The 25,164-nt window shown below is 45.9% G+C and overlaps 1 protein-coding gene across 1 annotated transcript; it reads left to right on the forward strand.

The window, feature by feature from the left end:
• The first annotated feature begins 1,921 nt into the window (after positions 1–1,921).
• LOC123077465 (serine/threonine-protein kinase tricornered) lies at positions 1,922–11,155 on the forward strand. Its single transcript, XM_044499739.1, has 13 exons — positions 1,922–2,349; positions 5,174–5,348; positions 5,634–5,717; positions 6,385–6,626; positions 6,715–6,958; positions 7,141–7,220; positions 7,302–7,386; positions 7,936–8,067; positions 8,164–8,277; positions 9,503–9,550; positions 10,039–10,120; positions 10,373–10,423; positions 10,508–11,155. The coding sequence occupies exons 1-13, from the start codon at positions 2,156–2,158 to the stop codon at positions 10,594–10,596; spliced, it is 1,620 nt and encodes a 539-aa protein (XP_044355674.1). The 5' UTR covers positions 1,922–2,155; the 3' UTR covers positions 10,597–11,155.
• Positions 11,156–25,164: the final 14,009 nt, after the last annotated feature.

Here is a 25,164-nt window from a genome sequence, read left to right on the forward strand (position 1 = left end):
GCCGGTGTCGGAAAAAAAAAACCAGCGACGCAAGCCGAATGCGACGACCGCGACACCGTAACTTCCTCCCCTCCGATCCCAACCAGCGAGCATCAGCGGTACGTTGCCAGTGATGATATACCACCACGTCCAGACAAGACAGACAAGGAAGAATACCACACAGGCGCAGTACAAGTGCATAGTTTAAGCACGTTGGGGGTTGGATGTGTCGAAATGGAATCCAAGAGAGGAGAGGAGGCCAGGGCCAGGCCAGGTGCACGCCGAGATCTGGCAGCACTGGCACAGGCGGCCGGGGAGGGATGCATGTAGATAGATAAAGAAATGGGGTGTGCGTGGCGACCTAGCCTGGCATCCGAGCTGGGCATGCGCGCGGCCGCGTGTATTCAGATCGGTCAGATGTCGATCCGCCCCCTGCGTGCGTATGTGCATGCATTTGCATTTGTGCCTGCCCCAGGCTGGAGGCCCCCATTATTTTGCCGCCGCGCCCCAACATGCCACCTTGCCACGCATCACCCGCAGATCCATCCATCCATCGATCGATCGATCGAGATATTTATTTATGTTTATTTATAAGTAAATAATGATGCCGTAGTTTTCTTCGTCAACTAGGCCAGCGGATCACTGGCGCAAGTACGCCTTGCTGTCCTGTCATCGCGTGCGAGCTTAGGCATCGCCGTTGATTGACGAGGAGACCCTGGTGGCTGCAGCTGCAGATGCGACTAGCTGGACGGAGACGACGTTGGCCGATTGGGGTACGTCGGATCTGTCCAAGTGGACATATGTGTGTTAATCTTATCGAAGAAAAATAAATAAATTACTAGCAGTACTAAAATTTGTGTGGCAAATGTCATGCACCGCGTCGCGACCCACGACCAGTTCACCGTGCTGGGTCAGCATTCAACACTCGATCTGTTACTTGGCCGGACTGCTGCACCGTACGGTACGTACAAAACGCGCGCGTGAAGCCGTGATGATCCAGATTCCAGAAGCTGCTCGCCTCCGTTCATTCAACAGTGACCCCGGCCGGTCGACGCGACCACGTACCACTCGCCGTCACTTTCTCACCTGGCCCGTGAGTACACGCCGCGTGGCGCGGGCTGATCTGACTCCGGACCCTGCAGCTAGCCTGCCTGGGGCTTCTCGCGTGGACCTAATACGGCGGATCGACCTACCCAACTGGGCAGCCGGACATGGCTAGGACCGCGACATGCACGGAGCTTCTACTACTCTTGTCAGTCCCCGATGGATGTCTCCGTATGCATATCGGGCCTGATTTTAGTACGTATTTTTAGTTTCTCCAACGACGATTTCATCATCATGTATACGCACTCATCCATCCATCAGAAGATCATCATCATAGCAGGTAGCATCTCAGCCAAAGGTCGCAGTAATTCGACCCATGGGACACCTCCCCAGTACTACCTCAATTTCAAAACATAAAACGTGATACTATACTAAATCAGACTAAATCGGGGACAATAAATATGTATGGAGGAGAGTACTTTTACTTTTTACTTATTGGGTAGCGAGCACGCCGTGTGCTGAAACACAAGAGAAGCTCGAAGACAGAGAGAAAAAAAAAAGAACTTGGAAATGGAAGATGGTCAGCGGCGTTTATCCATCCATCCATCCATCTGAAGCCTCAAGGGGAAAGCACCTAGACAAGAGCCAGCCAAGCCCTTCCCTTTTCTACGTGGTACCAACGTGTGTACAGCTACGTACGCAGAGATATATACTCCTAGTAGTTGTGTACAGCATGCGGCACGACAGAGTAGAGCTAATCACACCAAGCGGAGACAAAACCCATTCAAAAGTGGCAAAAAGAAAAGAGAGAGAGAGGGGAAAAAAAATCCGAGCTGTTCCCATGCGCAGCTGTCCGTGCGACGGAGTTGAGTTAAAGCCCCCGCCACCACACCACACCAAACCCGCCCCGTCAATCCCCCGCTGCTGCTCAATCAGCCACCCCGTGCCGGCGCGGTCAGACGACGGCCGTATATATACCCGGCGCGCACAGCGACAGGCGGAGGCCGCCGACCCGAGAGAGACCCAGCGCAGCAAAGGGACGCAGCAAAAGGCCCCCCGGGGACAGCGAGAGGTGTAGGCGGCAGCAGCGGCAGCCAGCGAGCGGGGAGGCTGGTTGGTCGTCGCGGGCGGGATGGAGAGCGAGATGTCGGACGCGGTCCCGGCGGCTGCGGTGGCCGTCGCCGAGCCGCTCGCCGCCGTGGCGGAGGAGGGCGAGGGGGAGGGGGAGGCGTCCACCCTCACCATGGAGCGCGTCGCCGCCGCCAAGAAGTTCATCGAGAACCACTACCGCTCCCACATGAAGAACATCCAGGAGCGCAAGGAGAGGTACCGATCCGATCCCGCCTCTCCGCCTCCAATTTTACTTGCTGCTGCCGCGTTCGCCCGGAGTAGATCTCGCGCCCCCGAGCTCGATCGAGGGGGTTTGAGCTCGGTTGGAGCGGCTCGAGCTCGGGGTTCTGGTGCTAGGGGTTTGTAGCTGCTAGATTTGGGGTGAATTTTGGGGTGGGCGCCGCCTGCGAGGAAGCGGGGCGCGCAGCGCAGCGGTAGCTGTACCAGCCATGGTCTTGAGGGTTTCTATCGTGGTATGACCTCAAATGTTGCTTTAGATCCTCGAATTGTTATTTTTAGACAATGAGATTCTCGAATTAGTCGAGCTTGCTATGCAATTTGGGGCTGCAGTGGCCTGATTTAGCTCTGATGGATAAATTGGGATGAGGAGAGTCCTTGGTTCTATAGGTGTTTCCAATCCTCAGATTCTGCTCAATGCACCAAGTAAAAATGGTTCCAGTCACTGGGTATGGAGCAGTTATTGTATTGTTCCACCTTTGGCGCGAAAAGCCGCTAAGCTGAGCTCATCATACTAGCAACTGCCTTGCTTAGCTGGATAGCGGGTTTGGAATGTTACTGTTGTGATGGTTCTCAATCTCGGATGATGACGATGCATCGATGCTACTACCGTGTATGTCTTGAGGTTGCGCCGGTATTTTGTTGTATGTGATATTTTGTTCTTGCGTGTATAATTAGGGTGTATAGTATGTCGGTTTTTAGTTTGCAAGCCAACAAACAAATGGTTGCCTTTATTATGTGACGGTTTTGTACCATCAATGTACTGTTGCAGATTCATGTTATCCTTTTATGAATGGGTAGTCGACACGTGGTCGATGACGTAGCGCATACATGTCATGTATTGATTTTGCCAGTACTAATTTAGCTTACTTGAAGCCAGATATGTACTACATAATAACCATTTCAGTTTAGTATGAGTTTGTTAGAGCTAGGATCAAAGAACCCTGCTTCCCTTTCATCAGACATGTTTTATGTGTGGACAACATTTGATTCTGCTAGTTGTTTGGAATGCTTCGTTTCTTCTCAGTGCACCATGCTGTTGGTCAATTTGCTGACACGGAGTAGTTAGGTTCTGTTTTTTCCGCTGCAAACTGTTGAGCTAAGTTCATAGTACTGACTCAGCCGCAAAAAAAAGGTTCATAGTACTGACTACTCCCTGCTTAGTTGGGTTATAAAATTTAGTGTCTTGCTGTTGTAAAGATTTTCTTGCAGGATAAATGCACAAAATTGACGCGAGGGAACACAACATGATTTCTCTGCGTCAGCATGTTGTTTTACAAAGGTCAAACCGTCAAACAGTCTTGTTTCTCTATATGTTGGAAGTAAAACAACGTAATGAAACACAATGCAGAACATTAGATGAAAGAAGTTGATGTCCTATACCTTTTTTTAATGCAATGGCACACAGTGGGTATGTAATCACCAGCCATGGTGTTGAGGAATTCTAGTGTGGTATGACGATGAGATCCTGGAATTAGTCAAGCTTGGTACACAATTTGGGGTTGCAGTGGCCGGATTTAGCTCTAGTGGATAAGTTGGGCTGAGCAGCACTTGACTCTGTACGTGCTTCGAAATCTCAGATTCTGCTTAATGTGCCAAGTAAGAATGGTTCCAATCATGGGGTATGTAGTAGTTATTATACTGTTATATTTTTGGCATGAAAAGCCGTTAAGCTGAGCTCACCGTACTAGCTGCTGGCTTGCTTAGTTGGATAGTGGGTTTGGAGTGTTACTGTTGTGATGGTTCTCCGATGATGATTCATTGATGGCATACTATCGTGTATGTTTAGAGATTGTATACAAGGCGACAAATGTCTGCCTTTAATTAGGGTATATTACATGATGGTTTTGAACTGTCAACGTAGACACATAGTCGATGACGTAGTGTATACATGCGATGTATTGATTATGCTAGTACTAATTTAGCTTACTTGGAGTCAGGTATGTACATAATAACCATTTCAGTTTAGTATGCATTTGTTAGAGCTAGGAGCCTAGGATCAAAACCCTGTTTCCCTTTTGTCAGACATGTTTTGGGTGTGGACACCATTTGATGCTGCTAGGTGTTTGGAATGCTTTGTTTCTGCTAAGGTGCACCATGCTGTTGGTCAAATTGCTGACACGGCGTAGTTATGTTTTATTTTCATGCTGGAAACTGTTGAGCTAAGTTCATAGTGCCGACTACTGCCCTGCTTAGTTGGGTTACGGGATTTATAGTTGCTGTTTTAAAGATTTTCTTGCAGGATAACTGTACAAAACTGGTGGTGAGAAATCAACAACATGATTTTCTGTTTTAGCATACATTATTGTACAAAGGTCAAACAGCCTTGTTTCCGTATATGTTGGCAGTAAAACAACACGATGAAGCACAATGCAGAACATTAGATGGAAGTAGTTGATGACTTAATGTCATATACTTTCTTTAATGCAGTACATTAAGTTCAGTCCATCTATGTAACAGGGCATTTGTTTTTCATTTATGGTCCTGTTATGTGTTAAATCTTTTATTAAAGCACGCAGGGGTTATGTAATCACCAGCTTGGTCTTGTATTAACTCAAGCTGGGGATTGCATTTGTTGAGACTTGGGACATCAATCAATTTTAAATATTTGAAGTTTACCTGCATAAGTTTCAACTGTGAAAGCTTTGTACTGGTGTGTGACTTCCGTCATATTGACTATCCACCTTGCTCATCTTTTGGCATTGCAATTCCATTTTAGGCAGATTTGCCCCTCCCCAGATGATAGTTTTGTTTGATTTTTGTCGGTTCCCAGCATCACATAACAAAATCCGATGTATTGCAGGCGTTTTAGACTGGAGCGGCAGCTAGCTACTTCTGAAGTTCCCAGGGAGCAGCAAATCAATTTAATAAAAGACCTGGAGAGAAAGGAAACTGAGTACATGAGACTTAAAAGGCACAAAATCTGCGTGGATGACTTTGAGCTGCTCACCATTATTGGGAGAGGCGCTTTTGGAGAGGTTCGCTCTTGTGCATTTAGTTTCTGTTTTTCTGTACACACCTCCATCTGTGGCATCACTGTTAAATGACACATATGTTTTTGCCAAAGAACATGACATGGCTCTAGACCATGGTACTATAAGTTTGGTTGTTGTTGGTGATGTATTTACCTTCAAGTAGTTCTGTATGTCCAAAAAGATTTAAACTAGGGGAGGTGACAACTGTTTGTTGGAGCATAAACTTATTTGTGCTTTAAATCCTTTACTGACCTTCTTCTTGCTGTTTATAATTTATTATTACAATAGGTTCGACTGTGCCGGGAGAAGACCTCTGGCAACATATATGCAATGAAAAAACTGAAGAAGTCTGATATGGTTATCAGGGGTCAAGTAAGATATCCCCTATTTCTGGATATTTCATGTTTTCTGCTTTGTAGTTGCTCGTTCTATTGACCAATTTTTATGTTGAATGTGCTTAGATGGTTGTAAGTATTAATGTTTACCATGGTGCTTTGCTATCTGTCAAAATTTTCTTCAACAAACTCTTGTTGCGTCTATGAGTGTATGTGGCGCTTTTGCAAGGATTGTTTTATTTTTTCTCAAAATATGCAGTGCAGTGAGGATTTCTTTTCCATATCATATAGTTGCTTTTCACTGCAGCTTTTGTCACTCTTATCTCGAAAAGAAAACAGAAGTACAAATTGAATTTGCAATGGTGCTAATACATATTTGTATGTATTAATGCGTAGGAGCTTGTGTGTTTACCATTTAGCTGGCCTTCTTTTGAGTTTCTGAAAGAAGGGCAGCTAAATGGGTAGCCTTTTTTTCAGTCCCCGAGGAATTCAAACTTAAACTTGCTAGAAACCAAAGGCTCGTGTATATGATAATCCTGTTTTGTTCTATCCCTGACTTTGTTTGTGTGAAGCCCACAAATGTTCCACTCATTTTTCTCTTATCTAGTTTATTTGTCATGGGCATGTGATGATATCTTCAAAATATGTGTACATTTGTATTACTATCTTTGTTGGATTTACAATTTCTGTAACATGTTTGTTAGGTGGAGCATGTTAGAGCAGAAAGAAACTTGATGGCTGAAGTTGCTAGTCACTGCACTGTGAAGCTATACTATTCTTTCCAAGATACGGAGTATCTTTACCTTATTATGGAGTACCTCCCTGGCGGTGATATCATGACCCTTCTCATGAGGGAAGATACCTTAACTGAACCCGTGGCTCGATTCTACATTGCCGAGACCATCCTTGCTATTGAGTCCATTCATAAGCACAACTACATCCACAGGTTACAAATATTTGATTTTAAAGGCATCTAATTTAGTCTAACTCTACCATCTTTCTGATATATATATTTGGTTTGCTATCATATGCAGAGATATCAAGCCTGATAATCTGCTTCTAGACAAGAATGGTCACATGAAGTTGTCGGATTTTGGGCTGTGCAAACCAATTGATTGTTCAAAGCTCTCAACCTTGAGCGAAGATGAACCCATGGGCGATGACAACCTGAAGGAGTCAATGGATGTCGACAGTTCACTCTCTGAAACTGCAAATGGTAGAAGGTGGAGAAGTCAACATGAACAACTTCAGCACTGGCAGATGAACAGAAGAAAACTGGTATGTCTGCTTTATAGTTAACATATCTTGATATCTGTCATATCGATCATCTCATTGGTCCTGTATAATTCTTTTGCTTTCATGGTATCGCTTCTACACCCTTGTTGGAAAAAAAACAAGCGTGTGCATGCTCGATGTTTCCGTGGCAGCCTTTCTTACTACAAATGTATACTGATATTCAGGCATTCTCAACTGTTGGAACCCCAGACTATATTGCTCCAGAAGTTCTGCTAAAGAAAGGATATGGAATGGAATGTGATTGGTACAGCATGTTCAGACACCTTTTGTTCTATTTACTCTTTAGTTTAATAAATGTCTCATTATATTTTGTTTTGATCCATAGGTGGTCTTTGGGTGCAATAATGTATGAGATGCTTGTTGGGTATCCACCATTTTATTCCGATGATCCAATAACCACATGCAGAAAGGTTTGGTTTACTCAGCACATTTAGCTTAGTGTCCAATTCAAATTACCACTCATTGGTCGGGCTCACTTTTTTATTTGTAGCATATCAGTAGTTCATTGAATGTTCTGTATGAATTATCTTCAGTTTAGGCTTATCATCGAAATTAGATTGCACTAATACTGAACAACTGATTTATTTTTAGTTTAATTTAAAGTTCAAGCTGCAAGAACCTGAAGAAAGTATGCTGCAGCTGTATTGCTTATAAGCTTGCTCTACCAAAGCTTATGATATCAGTATTGTTATATATTAATTTTTTTGATTTGGTAGTGACAAAGTACCCACTTCTTGATCATGTTTTACTTTCAGTAAGTTTACGAAGACATAATTATTTTGAAGTTATTTCTTTATGATGTTTCTGCTATGATGATGTGTATTTCTAGATTGCCTTCTATGAGCATAACCAAGTGTAGTTGGACCTGCATTTGTTCTATTAATGTGGTTAACATTTTTCATATACGACCACCCAAAGACATTTTATCCTCACTCTGCCAAATTTCTGCCTCTTTCTAGATTGTGCACTGGAGAAACCATGTGAAATTTCCAGATGATTCAAGGCTGTCTCCTGAGGCAAGAGATCTAATCTGCCGGTTATTATGTGATGTTGACCACAGGATTGGTGGTGCAGGGGCTGATCAAATAAAGGTAGGGCCCACTGGCACACAAAAGAAATAATTAGTTAAATATAATTCTTGTTTTGTTAGTCTACCTGTGTTCAACATATCATTTTCTTCTTCATAGGCCCATCCTTGGTTCCGTGGAGTTGCATGGGATAAACTTTATGAAATGGAAGCAGCATTTAAGCCTCAAGTAAATGATGAATTGGATACACAGAATTTCATGAAGTTTGATGAGGTAAGTGTGTAATCCATTTATTGACAGTCCTCTCCTCTCCTGCCTGTGCAATTCAAACTTTGCCATTCTCCATCGAATATCCCTCCGTCCAAAAATAAGTGTCTCAACTTTGTACCAACTTTAGTACTAAGGTTGAGACACTTATTTGAGTAAGTATTTCCTTTGGAATTCTGCGATTGATGACATTTATTTATAATCCACCAGCATTATTTGATTTTATATTATTGCTCTTTATTTGTATTACAACTTGCATCTGTTAGGAACACTTACATTTGTGTATATCAGGTGATCTCTGGTAGATATTATTTCAGATGTAGAAGGGGTATTCATATACTATAATTTGAACGAAATAAGATCTACTACTACTTATACAAGCACGAGTTTGATGAATCCAAACGATCCCGACCATTCAACCATCTACATCGAACGCCCCACACTGCTCCAATGATGTATCCATCACATCACCACAATTTGGAAACAACATTGGTTGCATTAATTGCAATTAATCTTGGAAAAATCATTAATTGCAATTGATTTTAGGAATATTGTTCATTGTAAAATTATAGTCGTAGAAAGATTACATGATTGCCTCTCAAGATACTCCCTCTGTAAAGAAATATAAGAGTGTTTAGATCACTACTTTAGTGATCTAAACGCTCTTATATTTCTTTACAGAGGGAGTACTATCAAATTGGATGTGTGTTGCACATGCACAATTACTACTACTTCTGGATCGTAATTAATAAAATAAAGAAGTGATTATTATTTTCAAAATTTAATTTTTAAATAAGGGATAAATCATGTATACATCTAAACAACATTTTCTTAAATCTAAAACATTTTATTGAAGGGGAGCCTTGGCGCAGTGGTAAAGCTGCTGCCTTGTGACCATGAGGTCACGGGTTCAAGTCCTGGAAACAGCCTCTTACAGAAATGTAGGGAAAGGCTGCGTACAATAGACCCAAAGTGGTTGGACCCTTCCCCGGACCCTGCGCAAGCGGGAGCTACATTCACCGGGAGCCCCTATCTAAATCTAAGCAACTTTCAATCCAAGCAAGCTTTTCATAAATTCAAGCAACTAAACTGTTGTTTGAAGTTTTTTTGGCAATGTTCAGATGAATTTCATGTTCTCTGTGCATTGAAATGCTGTTTATTTTATTTTCATGTTTTGTTTTCACCCTGTGAATTACATCCCTACAACTTAATGCTTGTTTCTGCGCTGCAGATGGATAATAGCCCTCCAGCAAGAACAGGTTCTGGGCCATCAAGAAAGGTATGCACATTGAGGTTCATAAACTAGCGTAATAGCATTTGTAATGTTTGCATTGGCTTTTGCATCTTAATTTACTATGCACAGCGATGAATTGTTTCCTTGAGTTACATTCCATCAAATTATAATTATGCCAGGCTCACTGTTTGATAGAGGAAGATATGTTTGAGATAGGATTAGCCATATCTTTCTTTATTTCTGTGTAATAGAAGTACAAAACACTTCATTTGAGTATCGAATACAAGTCACTTATGTGTTTCAAGACCTGTTTAACCATTAGGCCGTTCCACTATGCATATATCTGTGGTAGACCCACGGTTTCTCATGAGTCGTATATCTACTGCCTACTGGTATTTATAACTTTGTTGTAGTAGTTCAAAGTTCAAATTATCTGCCCTTATTGTTAATTTTTTGTGTATCTTATGGAAGCACAACTATGTTTCGGTTTGAACTCCCAGAGTTCTTATGTATTTTTTGGTACAATTGTACAGGCGAAGCTGAATTCAAAAGATCTCAGCTTTGTGGGATATACATACAAAAACTTTGATGCTGTGAAAGGATTAAAACATGCAGGTTTGTGTCTTTGACATAATTTTATATGTTATGAAATATGGTCGGATTGCAAGTATGGATTTCTTTTCTAGTGCTATTGGCATTTCTCTCATAGCATAATCAGTATGTTCTGTAAACTGATAAATGACAGTTTTTCATAGCATAAACATGCTATTAGATAGCTTCATCACTTCATGAAAAATGACCAGTATCTAAGTGACATACATACTGTTTATAATCCTTTGTTGTTTCTAAATCTATAAATGTTTGCAGATATGCAAAGGAGCTCATCGCTAACAAGGCCCTCTATTGGTGCTATATTCGGTAACAAATTCTGCCAAAGTCGTGTATTGCATTGCGATAACTGCCCTCTCTCTGCTTTATCTTATTCGTAATTCCTCATCTCAGGATCAAATGGCATGGAGTCATCGAGAGAACCAAATGGAAAGGACACACACATGCACACCTTTTCTTCCGGGGATCCGATGAGTCCATAACCCGGCGTGGTTCTGTTTGTTGCTGAGATTTTTCTAAGCTAAATTAGCATGCAAACGACTGAATGAAGTGGCTTCGTCTGGACAACCTGCTTGTTTTTAGCCAGGTTTCTGCCCTATTAAATCGTTGGCGAGCAGTTTGTAGAAATCCAAGAAAGCTTCTAGCTGTAAAATAGTATGCTAAGGACTAGACAAATGGTCCATCCACCGGTGGGCTCGTCGTGTTTGGTGTAGCGTGTTCCGACCAAGTGGAGATGGGCATGTTTGGGAGGGCTGGCTGCCCAGGTTGGCAGAGCAAATTGCTGCCTTCTCTTGTGGCAGTTCCTGGTCCGCTAACATTTGATCATGAAGCGAAATAAGGTGGTAACTGAGGCAGGCTAAGCTATTGTTGTTGGTGGTGTTTGATACATATGTACCAGAAGATTTCCATTCAGAGACATGGCCCTTGGCCAATGGTCTCCCGTTGCAGAAATGCCTAAATTTTTGTTTACTGTATTGTTCGCCAGTTATATTTGAACATTGAACATTTTTGGTGGAAGTGTCCCTTATTTTCTTTCCGCAACATCCATATGCAAGAACTGAATGCGGTGAGGGTGATTATTTCACATAGACTATTCTATAATTGTCTTTGTTCTCGAGGAAGGTGATGTGTTGGGCAAAAGAAAAAGGTGTATTCAAGGGCAATGTTGAAGCACAAAATTTATGTTTTTAACATAGGCCGCACAACTCGTTTTTATCAATGATGAAAACGTACAGTATCTTCTCAAGTGTGAATTACATTATTTTTCAAGTGTTTTAAACATTTCTTATAACATTGTATTTTATTCATCTGGATGCACAGGTGTCTTGTTCTGAATTACAATCATTTACACCAGCACACACTTGGCAAGCACTATTAGCTATGTACTGTCAGTTTCGATCCGAATTACAATCATTTACACCAGCACACACTTGGCAAGCACTATTAGCGATGTACTGTCAGTTTTGATCCGACAGTTTTCTGTAATTTGCTACCAAACAGTGACCAACTTTCGAACAATCTATACATGAAGCCTTCCCCAAACTTGAAGAGCACATCTCACACAGACTATGGTTGAGATCTATTCCTTTGCTTACCCAAGGCCAAAGGGGGCAATGGCAAGCAATTATGACTTTGAGTTGAGCAGTCAACCCAATCAACAGAGCCACGACTGCTTGATCTAGCATGAGAAAACCATCAAAACCCTAGAAACCACGCCTCCCTCTTCCAAACCGAACTTGAGAATCAATCCATCAACCATCGCTACTTGGCGAATCACGAAGTCACCAGGGCAACCACAACTCAAACCCAAAACGACCCAACACCAGCACACGGATTCCCACAGACCCATCGCTCCCATGGAGACTAAGGGTTTGGCGAACTACCGCCATGCGTAATCTACCTCGAATGCTTGTATTTGGCCATGGCGGGAACTACGAGGCGGGGCTGAGGGAGTCAGACAGGGGCCGCGTAGCGGAGCGAGGCGTGCAGGAAGGGAGGCGGACGGGGGTTCATGTGCAGGAACGGTTTACTTTGCTAGCTTGGTGATTCCTACTGGTTTGATTAAATCTTAGTTCTCAACTGAGGGAAATACTTTGCTTATGTGCTACATCACCTGTTGGGGATATAACTATTGGGTATGACCCGCCCAGGAGGGGCCGGGTCATGCCACTGGCGGCTCGTGATGACAAGGCCCATGAGGATGTTGAAGATGGCGGTTCACGAAGCAGGCTTGCTAAAGACCCAAGACCCAAAGGCGGCTTGAGGCCCACAGAGGTGAACCGCCATATATGTATGACTTGTGTTGTAAGGCATGCGTAGTTAGTCACCGAGCCGGATACGTTGTGTATAAGCCGGCCGGGACTCCGTGAGCCGCCGGGCGTCAACCTGTGTATATAAAGGGACGACTCGGCGGCGGTTTAGGACAAGAAACAAGAGATCGAAAGCTAGGTCAAGCGTATTCGCTCCCTGGTAATCGAAACATAAGCAATACCACCTCAAACTGGATTAGGCCTTTACCTTTACCGCAAAGGGCTGAACCAGTATAAACTCCTTGTGTCCTTTGTCCCGTTTAACCCCTTTAAGCTAACCTAGTTGCGATGGCTCCACGACTAAGTCCTTCTGCTAGGACATCTGCCGTGACAATTCCACGACAGTTGGTGCCCACCTTGGGGCCAGCGCATGGTGATTTCGAGTTCTTGCAGGACAGCTTCGAAGGGATCAAGGGATATGCTGTGGGCCGGATGACCAAGAGTCGTTGCGGCAAGCTCTACATCGACGATGCAGGCTGGGGCCCCGAGGCCGGCTCAATTGAGTACGGGTACCGGGTCCCCTTCGGCGGAATCCACGTCTTCATCGGCAAGACCGGTGAACCAGGCCCTGAGCTGGACATCTGCACCGACATCATCGAGACGGCTCAGCGTGCACGACCCGCCCGAGTTCAGCCCGTCGTGCAACGCGCCTTTGTTGGGTTTATCCATGGGGCGAAATCTGAAGGGTCTGTGTCTGGCGGTGAGACGGTCATCTATTCTGATGGTGAGTCGTCCATGGGCGAGACTGATTCGTTGTATCAACTACAAGACGGCCGGCTTAGGGGCTGTTCCGATGGTGACAGTATTCCGGACCCCTACGAGCCGCCGAACAGGGTTGCGATTTTCATGGCCGGCACACAGCCGGCGCTTGGTTCAACAACCGCCGCGGCTATGACCTCCGGTTCAATGGCTGCGGCGACGGCTGGTGCTAGCGGCTCTGCGCGCCCGCCGGCTCAGGTTCTCACAGAATTGTTGGAAGCTTTGGCGACTCTGATGGGGGTGGAGGTAACCCCGGATAACCAGGAACATCATAAGGTGGATGTGGCTAAGCTGCGTGATGAGATAGCTCAAGCCAAGGAAGAGATGGCGGCTGAGAATGCTAGGGTGGCTGCAAAACGGGCTGCCTTGGATGCTCAGGCACAACGGATCCAAGCAGACTCCTTCCGGCTCACGTTGGATCAGAACGCTTCAAATGAGGTCATGAGGAGGAGACACCGGAGTCATCTACCCCCGTTTTATGAGCCAAGGAACCTCTTCAACACGCCCGGAGCAGGGACTGGTGACCCGCCGGTGGTAAACCGGACGGTTGAAGCGCCTGGGGCTGGGGCGCCGGTTCAGCCGCGCATAATGGGCTCTCCACGTGTGAATAATACCCTGTCTCAACATGTTTTAACGCCGCCGGGTCATTATTCTAACCCTTTGGACAATATGATTGTTGCGGCAACGCGATTGGCGGCTCTACCGGTTGAAGGCGAGTCTCCAATGGCGATTGAAACGCGGAGGGCCAAAGAACTTCTTCAGACAACACTGAAGCAGCAAGCGGCTTACTCTTATAGTCGCGAGCGGATTCACTCAACCCCTCGTCCAAGCCGGAGTTACAGCAGGCACATTGACTCACCAGCGGTTTCAAGCAGTGAACAACGTCGTAACCAGCCTCATGGACATGACCCGGCGCGCGGTGGTGCCAATGCTCAGACTCTGGTGGATCAGGGCAGAGCGCGTCGGGAGGCCGAGCTGGCGGCTCAGCAAGCGGCTCATCAGTATTCTCCGGCTTATCCGACAACTTCGGTGGAAGCAGGCGTGACCTCTAGAACCTTGGGTGTGCCGTGTTTAGTGCCGGCTCTGCGTAACGAGCGTTTGCCAAAGGATTTCAAGGTTCCTCGTAAGGTGCCTAACTACACCGCAGATCAACCTCCTGAAGCTTGGGTCGAAAGTTATGAGTGTTGGAAATATGCCCTAGAGGCAATAATAAATTGGTTATTATTGTATTTCCTTGTTCATGATAATTATCTATTGTTCATGCTATAATTGTATTAACTGGAAACCGTAATACATGTGTGAATACATAGACCGCAACATGTCCCTAGTAAGCCTCTAGTTGACTAGCTCGTTGATCAATAGATGGTTATGGTTTCCTTACCATGGACATTGGATGTCATTGATAACGGGATCACATCATTAGGAGAATGATGTGATGGACAAGACCCAATCCTAAGCATAGCACAAGATCGTGTAGTTCGTTTGCTAGAGCTTTTCTAATGTCAAGTATCGTTTCCTTAGACCATGAGATTGTGCAACTCCCGGATACCGTAGGAATGCTTTGGGTGTACCAAACGTCACAACGTAACTGGGTGGCTATAAAGGTGCACTACAGGTATCTCTGAAAGTGTCTGTTGGGTTGGCACGAATCGAGACTGGGATTTGTCACTCCGTATGACGGAGAGGCATCTCTGGGCCCACTCGGTAATGCATCATCATAATGAGCTCAATGTGACTAATGAGTTAGCCACGGGATCATGCGTTATGGAACGAGTAAAGAGACTTGCCGGTAATGAGATTGAACGAGATATTGGGATACCGACGATCGAATCTCGGGCAAGTAACATACCGATGGACAAAGGGAATTGTATACGGGATTGATTGAATCCCCGACATCGTGGTTCATCCGATGAGATCATCGTGGAACATGTGGGAGCCAACATGGGTATCCAGATCCCGCTGTTGGTTATTGGCCGGAGAACATCTCGGTCATGTCTGCATGGTTCCCGAACCCGTAGGGTCTACACACTTAAGGTTCGGTGACGCTAGAGTTGTTATGGGAAATAGTATGTGGTTACCGAAGGTTGTTCGGAGTCCCGGATGAGATCTCGGACATGACGAGGAGCTCCGGAATGGTCTGGAGGTGAAGATCGGTATATTGGATGAAGGGTATTGGAGTCCGGAATTGTTCCGGGGGTACCACACTATGGCCAGCATGTCCGAAAGAGGTTTCGGAGGCCCCGACAAGCGTTGGGGGGCCTTATGGGCCAAGGGGAAGGGGCAAACCAGCCCACTAAGGGGCTGTGCGCCCCTCCCAACCCCTCTCACGTAATCAGGAGAGGTGGGGGGCGCCACCCCTAGGGCAGCCGCCCCTCCCGGCTTGGGGGGCAAGTTTCCTAGGGGGTGGGGGCGCCCAAACCCATCTAGGGTTTCCCCTGGCCGCCTCCTCCTCCTCTAGATCCATCTAGAGGGGCCGGCCCCCTCTCCCCTTCCCCTTATATATAGTGAGGGGGTGGGAGGGCATCCATAGCCCTTGCCTGGCGCAGCCCTCTCCTCCTCCAACTCCTCCTCCTCATCTGTAGTGCTTAGCGAAGCTCTGCCGGAGAACCACGAGCTCCATTGCCACCACGCCGTCGTGCTGCTAGAGTTCTCCCTCAACTTCTCCTCTCCCCTTGCCGGATCAATAAGGAGGAGACGTCCCCGGGCTGTACGTGTGTTGAACGCGGAGGCGCCGTCCGTTCGGCGCTAGATCGGATCTTCCGCGATTTGAATCGCCGCGAGTACGACTCCATCAACTGTGTTCTTGTAACGCTTCCGCTTAGCGATCTTCAAGGGTATGAAGATGCACTCCCTCTCTCTCGTTGCTAGCATCTCCTAGATTGATCTTGGTGACACGTAGGAAAATTTTGAATTATTGCTACGTTACCCAACAATGAGATGGCAATGGAGCTGTTGGATGGCGATGCTGCGTGTGCCAAGTATTTCACTATGATGTTGGATGGGACGGCTCGTACTTGGTTGCAAGGGTTGCGTGCCAACTCCATCGGGTCATGGGCCGAGTTAAAAGCCCGGTTTATCCAGAATTTTAAAGACACATGCAAGCAGCCTATGTCAATTGTGGATTTGGACTCCCGTGTCCAAGAAGAGGGTGAGTCAACAACCCATTGGGTGCGCCGGGTCTCAACTATCCTGCACTCATCGGATCGTATCAATGCCGGTTCCACAGTTCTGATGTTAGAGAAGAATTGTCGTTTCATGCCCCTTAAGCAGAAATTAGGGCGGCTCAAACGCCACTGCAGTGACATGGGGGAGCTAATGGCGGCTCTGGTCAAGTATGCTGACTCTGATAGTACCAAGGACCCCGAGTCTGATGATGAAAAGCTGGAAAAGGGAAAGAAGAGCAACAACACCAAGGGGCAGCAACATAACCCAGCAAGTCAGGGGGGCAATGGTAAGCGCAAAGCTGGTAGTAATTTAGATTTTGTGGCTAACACCAATACGCAGAATAATGGTCAGCGTCGCAAGGGAAAGCCACCTCCTCGGTTTGGAGGGCCAAATTTCAATCTTGAGGAACTGATGAATCAGCCCTGCCTGAAGCATGGTACACGGGAGAAGCCGACCGCTCACCTCTGGAAGGATTGCTTCATTATGAAGGAGTACAGAAAGTCAAATTTTTTCTAGAACAATCATGGGCCAGACGGCGGGTCAGGTTCCGGCACTTATGGTCCGGGTTATGGTGGTGGCGGTTCAAATTCCGGTTTCAAGGCCAAGGCTATCAGGGTGGTTATAATCAATCGTCTGGTCAGGGGAATCAACAGCGGCAGCAGTCTGGTTATCAAAGTAACCTGAAGCAGTTGAATAGTGGGCAGTACCACGTTTTCACCACGAGTCTGTGCAAGCGGGATCAAAAGCTCCATAAAAGGGCAGTAAACGCGGTTGAGCCGGCAATTCCCCGTTACTTGCGATGTTCTGAGCACCCCATTCTCTGGAGCCGTGAAGATCACCCGCCCCGAGTTGATAACCCGGGTCACCTGGCGCTGGTGGTGGCGCCTCAGGTTGGGGGGTACAAGTTCACTAAGGTACTCATGGATGGAGGCAACACCATCAATATCCTTTACTATGATACTTTCCGTCGCATGGGATTGACCGATAAAAATCTTAAGCCGTCGAACACTGTTTTTCACGGTGTGGTGCCTGGTAAGTCGGCATATCCGGTGGACAAAATATCTTTGGAGGTTGCCTTTGGAGATGAGTATGATTCGAGATCTGAGACGTTGAGTTTCGAAGTGGTTAAAATCAAGAGCCCTTATCATGCCCTGTTTGGGCGACCGGCTTACGCTAAATTCATGGCGAGGCCTTGTTATGTTTATTTGCAGCTTAAGATGCCGGGTCACAAGGGCACTATCACAGTACATGGAAGTCGCAAGATAGCCTTGGAGTGTGAAGAGGGCGATGCTGCTTATGCTGAGTCTGTTTGTGCAACAGAGGAATTGAAATTTTACAAGGATAATGTTGACCCAGCGGATATGACGTCTTTGAAGAAGCCAACCAGAGAGCACGACCCCTTGTTGAAGTTTAACTCGGCAGATGACACTAAGCTAGTTGACTTCGTTCCTGGTGATTCATCCAAGTAGTTCAGCATCAGTGCAAATCTGGATCCGAAATAGGAAAGCGCGCTCATCGAGTTCATCCGTGAGAACCAGGACATCTTTGCATGGAAGCCTTCAGGCATGCCAGGTGTACCGAGGGAACTCGCTGAGCACACTCTCAATATTGATCCAAAGTTTAAACCGGTCAAAATTCCTTCGCCGTTTCAATGAAGAGAGGCGTAAGGCTATTGGTGAGGAGGTAGCCCGGCTCTTGGCGGTTGGGTTCATTGTTGAAGTTTTTCATCCTGAGTGGTTGGCTAACCCGGTGCTGGTGCTTAAGAAAAATGGTACCTGGCGCATGTGTGTGGATTATACGGACTTAAACAAGGCATGTCCGACTGATCCCTTTGCTCTCCCCTGTATTGATCAAATTATTGATGCTACAGCGGGTTGTGAACGTTTGAGTTTTTTGGATGCTTATTCCAGTTATCATCAGATCAAGATGGCAGTTAAGGACCATGAGAAGACAGCCTTCATCACAACTTTTGGAGCCTTCTGTTACGTATCTATGCCTTTTGGGCTCAAGAGTGCCCAGGCGACTAACCAGCGGTGTGTGTAGAATTGTCTTCATAATCAGATTGGGTGCAATGTTCATGCCTACGTAGAGGATATTGTGGTGAAGTCCAGGAAGAAGGAAACCTTGATAGATGATTTGAAAGAGACCTTTGATAATCTCCGGGTCTGAAAGATGATGCTTAACCCGACCAAGTGTGTGTTTGGCGTACCAGCAGGCAAGCTTTTGGGTTTTCTAGTGTCAGAACGGGGTATTGAAGCTAACCCGGAGAAAATAAAGGCTATCACCTCTATGGCTAAACCGGCGTGTATCAATGATGTTCAGCGTTTGGCGGGTCGTATTGCGGCATTAAGCCGGTTCATAAGTCGGTTGGGTGAGAAAGCTATTCCCCTTTACCAGATGATGAAGAAGACAGATCACTTCGTCTGGAGTGATGTTGTTGAACATGCGTTTGAGGCTTTGAAGAAACAGTTGGCTGAGCCGCCGGTTCTGGCTGCTCCCATCGATAAAGAGCCTTTGCTGTTATATGTGGCTGCCAATAGCTGGGCTGTCAGTGTAGCCATTGTGGTGGAAAGAAAGGAATCAGGCAAGGAGCATCCAGTTCAGCGGCCGGTTTACTACATCAGTGAAGTGCTTATTGAGTCCAAGCAGAGGTATCCACATTGGTAGAAGCTTGTATATGGGGTGTTCATGGCTAGCCGAAAGCTCAAACAGTATTTTCTGGGTCATCCCATCACTGTGGTTAGTTCTGCTCCCTTAGGGGATATTATTCAGAATAGAGAGGCCACATGTTGGGTAGTCAAGTGGGCCACTGAGCTTGGACCCCATGGTCTGAAGTATGTGCCTCGCACAGCCATCAAGTCTCAAGCACTTGTGGATTTTATCAATGATTGGACAGAGTTGCAGATGCCTGAGGAGAAGCCGGATAGCACATATTGGACTATTCACTTTGATGGATCCAGGCAGTTGGAGGGCTCAGGGGCTGGAGTTGTCTTAACTTCCCCACGAGGTGATAAATTTTCCTATGTTCTTCGATTGATGTTCCCTTGTACTAACAATGCAGCTGAGTATGAAGCCTTGCTCCATGGTCTTCGGATGGCTAAGGAGATGAACTTAAGTCGGGTGAGGTGTTTTGGCAACTCAGATATGGTAGCTCAGCAAGTTTCTGGCACTTGGGATTCCAAGGATCCACTCATGGCGGCTTACCGTCGAGAGGTTGATGCTATCGCAGGTCATTTCAAAGGTTATCAGGTTGAACATGTTGATCACAGGAAAAATGAGGCGGCTGATTCTTTGATCCGGTTAGGGTCCCAGCGTAAGCCGGTACCACCTAACACTTTCGTGGATATTCTGCATAACCCTTCAGTCAAATTGCCTACCGAGGAAGATCTTGCTATTCTTGACCCAGAAGCACAACTGATGGCGGCTCTTCATGCCGTTCCTGATTGGCAGTTCCATATTTGGCTTATATGACCCAGGGTGAGTTACCTGAAGATGAAACTTTGGCCAGGCAGATAACCCGGCGGTCTAAGTCAATGACTATTGTCAATGGAGAGTTGCATCATCGCAGTGTTACAGGGGCGTTTCAACGTTGCATTTCTCTCAAGGAAGGCTGTGAGATTCTATGAGAGATCCATGAAGGAGATTGTGGTCATCATGTCGGCTCTAAGTCTCTTGTAGCCAAGGCTTTCCGTCATGGGTTTTATTGGCTGATGGCTCATGCTGATGCAGAAGATTTGGTCAGTAAATGTGATGGTTGTCAGAAATTTTCACGACGAGCTCATGTGCCGGCTCAAGAATTGAGGATGATTCCAATTGCTTGACCGTTTGCAGTCTGGGGGCTTGATATGGTTGGGCCTTTCAAAAGGTCCAAAGATAAAAAGACCCACCTGTTGGTGGCGTTTGACAAGTTTACAAAGTGGGTTGAAGCAGAGCCGGTTAGTAAGTGTGACGCGGCGACAGCGGTGCAATTCATCAAAAAGGTGATTTTCCGTTTTGGCTTTCCCCATAGCATTATAACTGATAATGGCACTAATCTGTCCAAGGGTGCTATGAAAGAGTTTTGTCAACGAGAGCATATTCGACTTGATGTATCATCAGTAGCTCACCCCCAGTCCAATGGTCAAGCTGAGAGAGCCTATCAAGAGATTTTGAGAGGCATCAAACCCCGGCTTATGGTTCCTTTACAGAGGACGCCGGGTTGTTGGGTGGAAGAGTTGCCCTCTGTGTTATGGAGTATCAATACTGTTGGAAATATGCCCTAGAGGCAATAATAAATAGGTTATTATTATATTTCCTTGTTCATGATAATCGTTTATTATCCATGCTAGAATTGTATTGATAGGAAACTCAGATACATGTGTGGATACATAGACAACACCATGTCCCTAGTAAGCCTCTAGTTGACTAGCTCGTTGATCAATAGATGGTTACCGTTTCCTGACCATGGACATTGGATGTCATTGATAACGGGATCACATCATTAGGAGAATGATGTGATGGACAAGACCCAATCCTAAGCCTAGCACAAGATCGTGTAGTTCGTTTGCTCAGAGCTTTTCTAATGTCAAGTATCATTTCCTTAGACCATGAGATTGTGCAACTCCCGGATACAGTAGGAATGCTTTGGGTGTACCAAACGTCACAACGTAACTGGGTGACTATAAAGGTGCACTACAGGTATCTCTGAAAGTGTCTGCTGGGTTGGCACGAATCGAGACTGGGATTTGTCACTCCGTGTAAACGGAGAGGTATCTCTGGGCCCACTCGGTAGGACATCATCATAATGTGCACAATGTGACCAAGGAGTTGATCACGGGATGATGTGTTACGGAACGAGTAAAGAGACTTGCCGGTAACGAGATTGAACAAGGTATCGGGATACCGACGATCGAATCTCGGGCAAGTAACGTACCGATAGACAAAGGGAATTGTATACGGGATTGATTGAATCCTCGATATCGTGGTTCATCCGATGAGATCATCGAGGAGCATGTGGGATCCAACATGGGTATCCAGATCCCGCTGTTGGTTATTGACCGGAGAGTCGTCTCGGTCATGTCTGCGTGTCTCCCGAACCCGTAGGGTCTACACACTTAAGGTTCGGTGACGCTAGGGTTGTAGAGATATTAGTATGCGGTAACCCGAAAGTTTTTCGGAGTCCCGGATGAGATCCCGGACGTGACGAGGAGTTCCGGAATGGTCCGGAGGTAAAGATTTATATATGGGAAGTCTTATTTTGGTCGCCGGAAAGGTTTCACACTTTATCGGTATTGTACCGGGAGTGCCGAAAGGGGTCCGGGGGTCCACTAAGGGGGTCCACCAGCCCCGGGGGGCCACATGGGCTGTAGGGGGTGCGCCTTGGCCTATATGGGCCAAGGGAACCAGCCCCAAGAGGCCCATGCGCCAAGAGATAAGATAAACGGAGAGTCCTAAAGGGGGAAGGCACCTCCGAGGTGCCTTGGGGGGGGGGAGGACTCCTCCCTGGCCGCACCCTTCCTTGGAGGAAGGGGCAAGGCTGCGCCCCCCTCTCCCTTGGCCCTATATATAGTGGGGGAAGGGAGGGCAGCAACAATCTAAGCCCTGGCGCCTCCCTCTCCCTCCCGTGACACCTCCTCCTCCCCGCTTGCGCTTGGCGAAGCCCTGCCGGGATCCCGCTACTTCCACCACCACGCCGTCGTGCTGCTGGATCTCCATCAACCTCTCCTCCCCCCTTGCTGGATCAATAAGGAGGAGACATCGCTGCTCCGTACGTATGTTGAACGCGGAGGTGCCGTCCGTTCGGCGCTAGGATCATCGGTGATTTGGATCACGACGAGTACGACTCCATCAACCCCGTTCTCTTGAACGCTTCCGCTCGCGATCTACAAGGGTATGTAGATGCACTCCTCTCTCTCGTTGCTAGATGACTCCATAGATTGATCTTGGTGATGCGTAGAAAATTTTGAATTTCTGCTACGTTCCCCAACAGTGGCATCATGAGCTAGGTTTATGCGTAGTTTCTATGCACGAGTAGAACACAAAGTAGTTGTGGGCGTCGATGTTGTCAATTCTTCTTGCCGCTACTAGTCTTATCTTGTTTCGGCGGCATTGTGGGATGAAGCGGCCCGGACCGACCTTACACGTACACTTACGTGAGACAGGTTCCACCGACTGACATGCACTAGTTGCATAAGGTGGCTAGCGGGTGTCTGTCTCTCCCACTTTAGTCGGAACGGATTCGATGAAAAGGGTCCTTATGAAGGGTAAATATAAATTGGCATATCACGTTGTGGTTTTACGTAGGTAAGAAACGTTCTTGCTAGAAACCTATACAAGCCACATAAAAAAAACTTGCAACAACAATTAGAGGACGTCTAACTTGTTTTTGCAGCATGTGCTATGTGATGTGATATGGCCAGAAGATGTGATGAATGATATATGTGATGTATGAGATTGATCATGTTCTTGTAATAGGAATCACGACTTGCATGTCGATGAGTATGACAACCGGCAGGAGCCATAGGAGTTGTCTTTATTTTTTTGTATGACCTGCGTGTCATTGAATAACGCCATGTAAATTACTTTACTTTATTGCTAAGCGCGTTAGCCATAGAAGTAGAAGTAATTGTTGGCGTGACAACTTCATGAAGACACAATGATGGAGATCATGATGATGGAGATCATGGTGTCATGCCGGTGACAAAGATGATCATGGTGCCCCGAAGATGGAGATCAAAGGAGCAAAATGATATTGGCCATATCATGTCACTATTTGATTGCATGTGATGTTTATCATGTTATGCATCTTATTTGCTTAGAATGACGGTAGTAAGTAAGATGATCCCTCACTAAAATTTCAAGAGACGTGTTTCCCCTAACTGTGCACCGTTGCGAAGGTTCGTTGTTTCGAAGCACCACGTGATGATCGGGTGTGATAGATTCTAACGTTCGAATACAACGGGTGTTGACGAGCCTAGCATGTACAGACATGGCCTCGGAACACATGCAAAACACTTAGGTTGACTTGACGAGCCTAGCATGTACAGACATGGCCTCGGAACACAAGAGACCGAAAGGTCGAACATGAGTCGTATAGCAGATACGATCAACATGGAGATGTTCACCGATGATGACTAGTCCGTCTCACGTGATGATCGGACACGGCCTAGTTTGACTCGGATCATGTATCACTTAGATGACTAGAGGGATGTCTATCTGAGTGGGAGTTCATAATCAGATGAACTTCATTATCATGAACATAGTCAAAAAGGTCTTTGCAAATTATGTCATAGCTTGCGCTTTAGTTCTACTGGTTAAAGATATGTTCCTAGAGAAAATTTAGTTGAAAGTTGAAAGTAGCAATTATGCGGACTGGGTCCGTGAACTGAGGATTTTCCTCATTGCTGCACAGAAGGCTTATGTCCTTAATGCACCGCTCGGTGTGCTGAACCTCAGCGTCGTTTGTAGATGTTGCGAAACATCTGACATACACGTTTTGATGACTACGTGATAGTTCCGTGCGTAATGCTAACGGTTTAGAATTGTGGCACCAAAGACGGTTTTGAAACGTCGCAGAACATATGAGATGTTCCGAAGACTGAAATTGGGATTTCAGACTAGTGCCCACATCAAGAGGTATGAGACCTCTGACAAGTTTCTTAAGCCTGCAAACTAAGGGAGAAAAGCTCAATCGTTGAGCATGTGCTCAGATTGTCTGAGTACCACAATCGCTTGAATCGAGTGGGAGTTAATCTCCCAGATGAGATAGTGATGGTTCTCCATAGTCACTGCCACCAAGCTAGTAGAGCTTCATGATGAACTATAACATATCAGGGATAGTTATGATGATCCTTGAGCTATTCGCGATGTTTGACACCCCGAAAGTAGAAATCAAGAAGGAGCATCAATTGTTGATGGTTAGTAAAAACCACTAGTTTCTAAAAGGGCAAGGGCAAGAAGGGATACTTCATGAAACGGCAAATCAGTTGCTGCTCTAGTGAAGAAACCCAAGGTTGAACCCAAACCCGAGACTAAGTGCTTCTGTAATGAGGGGAACGGTCACTGAAGCGGAACTACCCTAGATACTTGGTAGATGAGAAGGCAGGCAAGGTCGACATAAGTATATTGGATATACATTATATGAATGTGTACTTTACTAGTACTCCTAGCAGCACCAGGGTATTAGATACCGGTTCGGTTGCTAAAGTGTTAGTAACTCGAAATAAAAGCTGCGGAATAAACGGAGACTAGCTAAAGGTGAGATGACGATATGTGTTGGAAGTGTTTCCATGGTTGATGTGATCAAGCATCGCATGCTCCCTCTACCATCGAGATTTGGTGTTTGCGTTGAGCATGATTGGATTATGTTTATCGCAATACGGTTATTCATTTAAGGAGAATAATGGTTACTCTGTTTATTTGAATAATACCTTCAATGGTCTTGCACCTAAAATAAATGGTTTATTGAATCTCGATCGTAGTGATACACATGTTCATGCCAGAAGTAATGATAGTACCACATACTTGTGGCACTGCTATTTGAGTCATATTGGGATAAAACGCATGAAGAAGCTTCATGTAGATGGATCTTTGGACTCAGTCGTTTTTGAAAGGATTGAGACATGCGAACCATGTCTATTGGTATATGTGCATGAAGAAACTCCATGCAGATGGATCGTTTGGACTCACTTGATTTTGAATCACTTGAGACATGCAAATCATACCACATGGGCAAGATGACTGAAAGTCCTCGTTTTCAGTAAGATGGAACAAGAGAGCAACTTATTGGAAGTAATACATTTTGATGTGTGCAGTCCAATGAGTGCTGAGGCATGCAGT

Source organism: Triticum aestivum, chromosome 3D (assembly GCF_018294505.1).
Source record: "Triticum aestivum cultivar Chinese Spring chromosome 3D, IWGSC CS RefSeq v2.1, whole genome shotgun sequence".
In the NCBI taxonomy this organism is placed as follows: Eukaryota; Viridiplantae; Streptophyta; class Magnoliopsida; order Poales; family Poaceae; genus Triticum; species Triticum aestivum.